This window comes from Eleutherodactylus coqui, chromosome 9 (genome assembly GCF_035609145.1).
Source record: "Eleutherodactylus coqui strain aEleCoq1 chromosome 9, aEleCoq1.hap1, whole genome shotgun sequence".
Lineage (NCBI taxonomy): Eukaryota > Metazoa > Chordata > Amphibia > Anura > Eleutherodactylidae > Eleutherodactylus > Eleutherodactylus coqui.
This window is the reverse complement of record NC_089845.1, coordinates 41,901,642-41,912,973: the sequence shown is the minus strand read 5'-3', so window position 1 is coordinate 41,912,973 and position 11,332 is coordinate 41,901,642. Positions and strand designations below refer to the sequence as shown.

The 11,332-nt window shown below is 47.1% G+C and overlaps 1 protein-coding gene across 1 annotated transcript; it reads left to right on the top strand.

The window, feature by feature from the left end:
- Positions 1–800: 800 nt before the first annotated feature.
- On the top strand, positions 801–9,585 carry LOC136579027 (tubulin beta-2B chain). Its single transcript, XM_066579276.1, has 4 exons — positions 801–890; positions 2,580–2,688; positions 2,772–2,882; positions 8,274–9,585. The coding sequence occupies exons 1-4, from the start codon at positions 834–836 to the stop codon at positions 9,332–9,334; spliced, it is 1,338 nt and encodes a 445-aa protein (XP_066435373.1). The 5' UTR covers positions 801–833; the 3' UTR covers positions 9,335–9,585.
- The last annotated feature ends 1,747 nt before the right edge of the window (positions 9,586–11,332 follow it).

The window sequence follows — 11,332 nt, the reverse complement described above, 5'->3', positions numbered from 1 at the left end:
AAATCACAATTGATTTCCGCTCGCGTGCAGGAAGAAGCGTTTTTACGTAGCAGTTTACAAATGTAGTTTGCTGCTGGTCCACGGTGCGAATGCTGAATGCGGTTTCCGCCATGCAAATCTGCTAGAGCGCAGCCGATGATTTTTTACGCGCCACTTTTCTTGATGCCAGTCTGGCGACCTCCTTTACATATCCCTTGTTCGGCATCACCAGAGGGCACGCGCTCATATTCCATAGCATTACATTCACACAGGCGGGCGCCATATCACGCTTGCCAATGTACGATTTTCACAGCAATTTTGATGAAAAATCGCTTTGGTGAAATTGCGCTCCTCAGGCGCATGAAAGCATCGCATCAGTGTTTCTCGTGGACTTCGATGGGAAATATGGCATCGCATCACACGGCATGCGATGGCTTCTAAGGTCCCATTGGAAACAATAGGCGACGCAACGCCCAGAACTGAACGTGCTGCAATTTCTTTTTCTCCTCGCAAGCATGGTTCGTGTGAATGACCCCCACTAGAGAAAGGCTTTCCTACCCGTGCCAGCTTTATGCAATTAATATGGCTGGTGTGAATGGCATCGCTGGCACCATGGGCACACGCCCAGCAGACCACCCCAGAGAGACTGGCAGCTCACTATTATGGGGGATGGGCTGAGGGGATTCCAGACACCACTCTTCTTCCCTGGTGGGGAGACAATGCAGCCCCCCATACTGCCTGCTTGTGAGCCCAGCCCCATTACCTCATCCCTCCCCGGGCCCCGCCTCATCCCTGCCCTCCATATATATGTATGGCCGCCCCCAGCCAGCAGCATCATCCACACAGCAGACACCATGCGAGAGATCGTGCACCTCCAGGCCGGCCAGTGCGGCAACCAGATCGGCGCCAAGGTGAGTCTGACCAACCTGCCGCCCTCCCCGACCGACCTCTCACCTGCGGGGGGCTCTGCTTGCAGTCAGGTGGTCTTTGTCCCCGGCAGCCGCAGGGTGGGGTCCGCTGACAGCAGCTCTTTGTGGCGGGCGCCCGTTGCCCTGGTAACGCCTATTCCTGGAGTTCCAAGAAATGAACCTTTTTATCTTGATTTTAACCTAAACTGCTGCTCTTGGCGCCCATGCCTGCCAGGACCCGTGGGCACTGATGCCCCCACTACCAGTGAGGGTACAGGGTTGGGTGGCAACACTCTCCCTAATAATATATAGAATTGTGTTCAGTAATAAACCACCTGCTTGGCTAAAAATGGTGGTTTGTATTCCAATGCCCCCCTATGGTGTCTGCAGACTATTGCACTGGGTGTGGTGAGCGCAGCTGGTGTCTGATGGCGAGAGGGAGCATTGGGGTAGAATGGTAGGTGTAATGGGGGAGGTGACTTCATACAGATGATTATTGGTAATTAAAAAAATATAATAGATTTTAGAATCTGAAGATCATTAAGGGTTAAAAAAAAAAAGCCATTTAAAAAAAATTTTTTTTTTTAAATTTTCTAATCATTCATCTCATTTAAGCATGAAATCGTGGTTTGATTGGCGCTTGTTCTCCATCGCCGGTACAGAACGGTCCTGCCAGGCGAATATAATCTTATCTCTGCTTACACTGCCATCGGGAGAGCGCTTATCGCCCCGGGTAATACTAGATGCAGGTCCCCATGATGAGGATGGTGTTTCCCAGCGCCTTATGTATGCGGTGGCCTTGGATTTACACAGATATCTGCGCCATAACCTGCATCGTTAGATGTGACGCTGGCGGTTCTAATCCTGTCCCCCACCCCTGCATGTATCGGTGTTACTATGTAACATGTTTAGTTACACGCTGGTAGCATTATGTTGCTCTGCAGTAGTAAGATGTATCCTCCTCCCTCTGAGAGGTGTTACATTGTATCCATCTGTTCTGGTCATCCCCAATATCTACAACTGACTGGATTCCTCCCTGATGAAGCTGTTGCCACATACAGATGGAGTCGCTTACTGTCTCATGTGGGCTGATCCATCCTTGCTTTAGGTCTGTCTGCTTCTTGTGGATCTAGTGTGATCTATGCAGGGTCCATATCTGACATGTATAGCATTACTTATTCCTCAGCTCCTAGCAGTATTAGTGGGTTATTCTTCTGGTTAATTGGGCTGGCGATGCATTTATAATCTTGTGCTTTCACTCCAGATTTAGTGCTTTATGCCTAAATGTATCCTAGCTGTTCAGTGTAACAACTCCTTGATTTTCTGAATAATGGCTCCCTCCCCTTTCAGCTTAAGGCACATCAGGGAAAGGTTCGTGATCAGGGTAGCCATTTTCAGGGCGGATACTCTGATTAGGTTACATGAAACACCAGGGTGACTGTAGGACTATTTATTGCATTCATTAAAGGTTACATTTTAACGATGTATGACAAAGTTCTTTGCCTTTTTTTGCCTTTTCCATGTGCATTTTTATCTTTTTCTTGACTGCATTGGGTTCTTTTTTGATAAATTGCTGGTTGGGGTGGATGTTGCTGCCTTTCACATCCACATTTTTATTACTTCACCGTTTGTTCTAGAACAATCTATTGTTAATATGAAAGTGAATACTTAAATATCTTCTGTTTATCCCAGTTTTGGGAAGTCATTAGTGATGAACATGGCATTGATCCAACCGGCAGTTACCATGGAGACAGTGACCTGCAGCTGGAGAGAATCAATGTCTACTACAATGAAGCCTCCGGTAATCCAAGACCGATGAATATTCATATTGGTAATTTGGGTAGATGTAGGACTTTACATTGAGGACTTGTATTCTCCCCGCAGGTAACAAGTATGTACCCCGTGCCATTTTGGTGGATTTGGAACCTGGCACAATGGACTCAGTGAGATCAGGACCATTCGGGCAGATTTTTAGACCAGACAACTTTGTATTTGGTGAGTATCTCTGGGACCATGGTTTGCCGTCTTAGAAGTACGAGATGCCCTTCATGTAATAAGTACGGGGTGGATTTGGATATTCAAGTGATATAGTACAAATGAGACTAATTAAAAACTTCTGCTTTGTGAGCACAAGATTACTTGGAGTGGTCACTTATCTTTTCCATAGGGTTGCATATTTTTATGCATGCAACGTGCAGCACATGGCATGCATATTCGCTTTGGGTTTTTTTTTGCGCAGCCATATACTATAGTGCAGATATTGTATGCTTAATATGCACCAAAACAGGACGTGTGTTTTTTTTTGTTTTTTTTTTTTTGTTATCCAACATGAGAAACTAGCTTGATCCAATAGGGTTTTAGCATTGCATATTATGCATCCAAAATGCGCTTGAGTGCGCCCTTAGAGCTGACGGACTTGTAACAGTCCAGTATTTTTTTTTTCCTCTAATCTGAGCAGATCTGCTTATTCTATTAAGCTGAATTTACACGGATGTATGCGTATTTCAGTCCATGAATGCGCTGTTTTAGGGTGAATTTAGACGGCCGGGTATTCACGCCGGCCGATAGTGTCTCTCTGCAGGGGGAGGAGGCTGGAAGAGCCAGGAGCAGTGCTGAGCTCCCACCCCCTCTCTGCCCCTCTGCACTATCTGCAATGAGAGGAGGTGGGATGGGGGTGGGGCTAAGTGCCAGGAATTGACTCTGCCCCTGTCCCATTTCTCCTCATTGCAAATAGTGCAGAGGGGTGGAGAGGGGGCGGGAGCTCAGCACTGCTCCTGGCTCTTCCAGCCTCCTCCCCCTGCAGAGAGACGCTGTATATAGTAAATACTCATGGATTTTATTTTAAATTTTGTGCATAATTACGCCCGATAATCAATGGGCTCTTGTGGTGCGTAATACACACCGTGATGAGTCATGCCACTCCTTTTTTTTTTTTTTTTTTTTTGTGCATTATGTGAAGGAGTCTATTGAAATCTTTCTTTGCCCACGTAATACACTGCATAAATACACCATATGAATGATCCCTTAGCTGCATTTCTAAAGCCTCACACCGGCCGCTTTTTACTGTGATTAGCCCGAGGCTAATCACGGAACAATGCTCCAATTGATTTCAATGGGGCCTTGCAGACCAGCTCTCAAACACGCAGTTCCTAACGCCGCAATTCTCAAGTACGGTCTGTTCTGTGTGTTTTTGTTTTAACGCACCTTATCCCTTATTGTAATGATGGGGTGGGTTAGAAAGCGCTGTCAAACACTGACATGCATAAAAAAAAACACAATCACAGTAAATGCTGAGATTTTGAGTGTTTTCTGAATGCATGTGAGTGCCCCAAGTGTTGTCACACTGCTTTCTCATTTTGAGTGTAACTTGCTGCTAATTTGTATTCTATATATAATTTTTTTTTTGATCTTTTCTGACCTGTCTAGTGTTCAATGAAACTAACACTAGTAGACCCCTCTAGTTTGGGCCTCTTTCACATGGCCATAGGTGTTTTTACATGCTGGCGCTGTAAGAACAGGTGCGCAAACATTAGATTTATATATGCTAAGGCTGTTGCCTCCCTTTTCCTCCCCATCACTAGCTCTCTCCTTCCCTCTGGCTGTTACCAATGGGAGTGGGTGGGAAAGGGGTGGAGCTAAGCTCCTGCCCCTTGTCCATGGCCAGCAGTGGGAGGGAGTGGGGCAGAGCTTGGCTCTGCTCCCGCCCCCTCTAATTGTAAACAGCCAGAGGAGAGAAGAGAAAGTTTAGCATCCGGAGCCCATGCAGCAGCTGACTTATTCCAGCTGGAAAAATAGTTCCAGGACTATCTTTTCGGCCGGGCACTCTTACGCCGTGGGAATATGGCCATGTGATCCGATCATAAAATCCATTGTTCGGCTGGAAAGCTGATGGCAGGGACTGCATGTTGTGTTCTCCATGGGAGTGCTGATTACATTGTATTCACTTGCAGCCCCATGGCAGAACAAAGGGGCTGTATGCAGATAACAGACCACCTGCTGTTCTCTGCCTACAGCTCCTGGAGGCTCATGTACATGCAGATGAAGGTAATAAGCTGCTAATGGGCACTAGTGCCCATTAGCAGCTCATGCAAAACAACCACTAAAACTGTCAAGGCTCTTTTACACACAACAATTATCGCTCATTCTCCCTTTCTCCCTATCTCTTGACCAAGTTTTGAGCGATCCTCTGTGTGTAAACGGGCCTTTAGGCTGCAAACTGCCTGTGCTCTGTATTGTAACACATCCCCAGAAATCCTAAGCTCAGCTAGTACATAGGAGTCCTAGATGCTTTATTATCAAACAGAACATGGGCTTTCGGCAGGCTTAGCCTGGATTCACATGGACCTATGTTGTCTGGGTTTTCACGCCTGGCTGATGTACGCTGCCCCTCTGATACGTTGGTTTACAATGCATCAGTGCACATGGGTGTAGTTCTGTGGTATAAACGCCTGGCCGGCCAAGATGGCGCCTATGACGGCTGCTGGAGAAGGGAGGGAGTTGACCAGCGTGACTGCTAAATTTCCCAACTCCCACCCCTTTCCCTGCTCCTCTCCGCCCCTTGCCGGCTGTCTGCAATGGAAAGGGTTGGAGCTAAGCTCCACACCTCCCATTGTTGGCTACAAGAACAGACGGGAGCTTGGCACACTAGCTCCTGCCCTGTTCTGCCTCCTCCCCTTGCAAAAAGCCAGTTGGGGGGAGAGAACTGCTTAGCAGAGCCCGCCCAACAGCATTGTGGCCTGGGCGTATATGCGCTGGGCCAGGGCTGTGTGAACAGGCACATAAATGTTAGACTTGTTCATGCATTTTTTTACATTGCCGGTGGGTGAACGTAAACATACGCCTGTGTGAATCCAGCCTTGGGCTGGGCTCACGATTACTGCGTGTGCCTGTGATGCACAGTAATTCAGACAATCAATTACATTGCCTTGGGGTGGCTGCTTTTTATTGCAACACTACAAATGCACATTGTGATGCAATTGTCTTTTTCTTTTCTCTTGACTTATACAATACAATCACGCTGCAAATTTCTTTATTTTATCATGGATGGCAGCGATGTGAGATGATTCTTTAAAAAAAGCTGACTCTCAAATTGCAGTGAATAAAATGAGCTTTTCTTGTGGCAAATTCGCAATCGCCCATGTGGAGCCGGCCTTTTGCAGTTATGCTCACATTACAATGACATAATTGCACGAGAAAAAACTGCAGCGTGTTCCATCTTGCTGTGTGATGGAGCCCATTGCTCTCTATAGGCACATATATACACCCTTATGCAATTACATATGCAGGAAATATAAACTAAAAATGTGGGCTGCACATGATTGTGGGCGTGTCATGCGCAGTACAATTCCACTGCCATATTTTACAGCCATGTAAGCCCAGCCTTGGGGCTTATTCCGACATGCATATATCTGTTGGGTTTTCACGCCCGGCTGATATACAATGTCTCTCTGCAGGGGGAGGAGGCGGGCTGGGGGCAGTGCACTGAACTCCCTCCCCTGCTACTGTTTCTAATGGGAGGGGTGGGGGTACATTCCACCCCCTCCCATTGCAAATCGAGATAAGAGGCAGGAGCTCTGTGCACTGCTCCCAGCCCGCCTCCTCCCCCTGCAGAGAGACAGCGTATATCAGCCGGGCGTGAAAACCCGTGAAAAACCGGCCAGTATATTCACGTCAGAATAAGCCCTCACTGAGTTCAGAGATGAGAATTACATTGGAGTCTTCAGCTCTCCAGCATTATAGTAGTACAACAGGGAGGCAACATGTTGCCTTATATCTTCCCTTTGTCTAATGACTTGCTGATGGAATGTTTGGACCCTTCAGTAACTTCATCCAACGCATTCCTGCTACACATGGCTGAAGTACATAGCGGCATATATGATCATGTTTCTGCCCAAGACAGTAATGCAGATCCACCTACCAACTTGTAATACAGGAGACATAGACTAATAAAACTATTACCAAGACTATTAAAAATCAAAGTCTATCGCTGTGTAGAAATGCCCTTCTAGGCTATGTGCAGTATGACTTTTCCATTGAGTTTAAAGAGACTTTCACCATCTTTTTGCATCCTCTGAGGGAAGCATGAAAGGTAGACAGTCACACTACTTGGTGATCTGTTTGCTGTGTGGAGCTGTGCAGTAGTTTGGGAGACACTTGCATTTTATTAGTAGCAGCACAATGATAGAGGACTACTTACAGTAGTCCTGGATATCCATGAGCTGCAGGCTAGCTCCACCCACCAGCCAATGATTGGTGGCTGTCTGCCTATTTCTGCAATCATTGGCTGGTGGGTGGGGCTAGCTGCAGCTCATGAATATGTAGGACTAGTTCTGTTTCTGGCTGCTACCATAGTAATAAAATGCAAGTTTCTCAAACTACTACACAGATCCACACAGCAGACATCTCACTGTATTCAGTGTGACCAGCACTACCTTATTCTGTCACTGAGGACTACAAAAGAATGGTGCTAGATTCCCTTTACGACTTGCTACTGCTTGGATAAACTACTAGTAGACCACCCTACCCCTCTCTCCAACACACTTGTGTCAGAAAAACCGTACCTCCTAACTTCTACATACAGAGGTGGGACACTAAGGATCACCCCATCTGCCAGCAACCTTACAGGAATACTTGTACTTCTCAGCATATTTACAGACCTGGTACCTTCTGGCCCCTATGTGAGGTGCAGCAAAACTAGTACAGAGCTCATGAATGCCTGACTCGTGTTCTGAGCCAAAGCAGAACTGAATCCCATCAGAGTAGGGCCAGATGCGACAGTTTGACGCTAGTGCGCATCTGCAAAAAATGGACCTTTTTCAGCAGTGTGCAGTCCATAGGTCTTTGTTTGTTTTTTTTTACTCCCCATTGACTTGAATGGGTGAGTATCATCTACAAATTGCATCAGAATAGTGCATGTCATGGCTTTGTTTTTTCTAATTAAAAAAAGTGTAAAGCCTTAGGCTTTCTGTCCACAGGCGACAAATTGCCCATGGATCACTCATATAGGGTTACTATGTAAAGCACAGCGCTGGCATCCAAGAGTGGAGAATCATAGTAATTCTCCACTCGTGGGATTTAAATCGCAGTATGCTGCAATTCTCTGCGGTGAGCCAGTCGGCTCCCCCCCCCCTTCCATGGTGGAATATCACTAGTGGCAATCTGCCTCGACTGTGGACAGGGGGCCTAAAGCAGAGAAGCCGTTTCTTTGAGAGGCTTTTCTGACTAGATACAAACCTGTTAGTCCAAAACGCAGGACTACCACATGGGCTCTTCATGCAGCTGTGTGAATGACGTCACAGGCCTCATCTACTAAACCACATATCAGACAATCGCATGTTCTCTCTATTCCAGCTGAACAGTCGTTAATATCTTGTATTTGTATTTTAGGTCAGAGTGGTGCTGGAAACAACTGGGCTAAAGGCCATTATACAGAGGGAGCAGAGCTGGTAGACTCCGTCCTAGATGTGGTGAGAAAAGAATCGGAAAGCTGCGACTGCCTGCAGGGTTTCCAGCTGACCCACTCTTTAGGTGGTGGCACTGGTTCCGGTATGGGTACACTGCTCATCAGCAAGATCAGGGAAGAGTACCCAGACCGAATCATGAATACCTTCAGTGTGATGCCATCACCCAAAGTGTCAGACACTGTAGTGGAACCATACAACGCCACGCTCTCTGTACATCAGTTGGTGGAAAACACGGATGAAACCTACTGCATAGACAATGAGGCTCTTTATGACATCTGCTTCCGCACTTTAAAGCTAACCACCCCAACTTACGGTGACCTCAATCATCTGGTGTCCGCAACCATGAGTGGGGTAACAACCTGCCTTCGTTTCCCAGGCCAGCTCAATGCAGATTTACGGAAACTGGCCGTCAACATGGTGCCTTTCCCACGACTGCACTTTTTTATGCCAGGCTTTGCCCCACTTACAAGCCGTGGCAGTCAGCAATACCGTGCCCTGACTGTGCCGGAACTGACGCAACAAATGTTCGATTCCAAGAACATGATGGCGGCCTGCGATCCCCGCCATGGGCGCTACCTTACCGTGGCTGCTATTTTCCGAGGAAGAATGTCCATGAAGGAAGTCGATGAGCAGATGCTGAACGTCCAAAACAAAAACAGCAGCTACTTCGTCGAATGGATCCCCAACAATGTGAAGACCGCTGTGTGCGACATTCCACCGCGAGGCCTCAAAATGTCTGCCACGTTTATTGGCAACAGCACCGCCATCCAAGAGCTCTTCAAGAGGATCTCGGAGCAGTTTACAGCCATGTTCCGCCGAAAAGCCTTCTTGCACTGGTACACGGGTGAAGGCATGGATGAGATGGAATTCACTGAAGCCGAAAGCAACATGAATGACCTTGTATCAGAGTACCAACAATACCAAGATGCCACCGCCGATGAGCAAGGAGAGTTTGAGGAAGAGGAAGGCGAGGATGAAGCTTGACGATAAAGCTTTAAATTTTTAGTAAAACAAGGCACAGTTTCTAGATAGCAGTACGATGTCTGCAGCATAATTGTGTACAAGCATGTGTATTCTGTCCCATTGTCGGTGATGTCAGGATTGGTTAATAATGAAAGTAACAGTTGTTTAGCCTCTTCTAATGCAGGAGAAGGTCCACGATAGAAGGATGTAGAAGTGATTGATGGCTCTTAGATGTTGTTTTTTGCACTGGAGGTCATAAAAGAGTAATTGTGCGCTCTGTGTTGCCTGGTTTATTTAAACTTTTTTTTTTTTTCTCCTTCCTCTTCTCCTTTTTAGCATACACTGGTAATGGTAAGGAGGTGAAACATCCCTCTTCAAAAAAGCTACAACCTAAGACCTCCTGTCCACAGGTGAGATGTCACTGCGTAATCCTTAGCGATAATCCGGCCTTGGGTAACGCAGTGAACACTTTCCATAGACTTGACTATGGAAAGCGCCGCCTGATGTCCATGAGTGGAGAATTGTAGCGATTCTCTGCTTGTGGGATTCAAATCACGGCACCACACTCCCTCTCCTCCGCAGTGGAATATCACTAGTGATATTCCACCTCGCCCATGGACAGGCAGCCTTAATGATAACTGCATACATCTTCTTCCTTGTGCCATCTCATGGCTGTACATATAGTAAACACCAAAGGGGGCATTTAAGGATTTTTACACCAGAATTCTGGCAACTCTCACATGCGTCCAGTTAAACACCGCTTGGACCGCAACATTTTACTGTGATCTTGGGCGCTATTCTTGAACGCATGTCACAGCACTTTTAATGCTCCCCATTATTGTGATGGTGTGTTGAATGCAAAAACACTTAATGATCAGTGTTGCAGCACAGGGCTGAAAACCCTTATTAAAATCAATGGGAGCGTTGTACTGCGGTTAGTGTGGCGCTCGGGATGCTGTGAGTGGCTTAAGACTGGTGTTGTCCCACAAAACTTCTGCCTTTTCTTATCTTGATGCTGGCCTCACCACTTTCCCAAAAAGGAGTGTGGCTTTTTAGAGGGGGCATGGTAGGCCTAGACTGATGGCTTTATGCCAGGTTGGACATTAGAAGGTGCTAAGATGTACTTAATACATAGGCATGCACTGCTTCATATTAGGTGCATTGTGGGGCAGGTAGAGACAAGCATTGGAAATGCCAGTCTTAGAAGATTTCCCCCTTTTTTAGCCATTTGTATACCTCACTCAACAGTCTTAAAAAAACTAACTTCAGACGAGTAAGTACAATATCGGGCTGTGACACTCAGCCTGATGTTGTACTCTCCGAGGTGCAAGGTGCTTTTGACACAACTGCTTCCCATAACTTCAGTATAGCTGCGATCCTTTTGATGCGGCTGAGGTTCGGTAAATGTCTTCAATGGGAAACTTCCCCCCTCATGGGCACAGTGCAAGCCGTGCAATGTGTTTCCAGTGCTATTAACCCTTTCCAATCCAATGTTGGGCTTGCCCCGACATCATAATTTCCCTCCACAGCTCCGATGTCGGGGCAGGCCCGACACTGCAGTGCAGGAGTGCATCTGCACCCGATCATCAGACACATCGGGTGCAGATGCAGTTCTGCAATGATCCTCAACAAGGACCCTCGAGGAGGCAGAAAGGGTTTTTAATAGAGATGAGCGAACGTACTCGGATAAGCACTACTCGTCCGAGTAATGTGCCTGATCCGAGTACCGCTGTACTCATGCTGAAAGATTCGGGGCGCTCTGCTGCTGACAGGTGAGGGGGAGCGGGGCAGAGCGGGCGGGAGAGAAGGAGAGAAAGATCTCCCCGCTCTCCCCTGCAGCTCCCCGCTCCGCAGCGCGTCCCGAATCTTTCAGCACGAATACAGCGGTACTCGGATAAGGCACATTACTCGGACGAGTAGTGCTTATCCGAGTATGTTCGCTCATCTCTAGTTTTTTAACCCTTTCTTCCTTCTCCTTTACACAGGAGATTCTGCCTGGCGATCATGTGACCGTCGGTG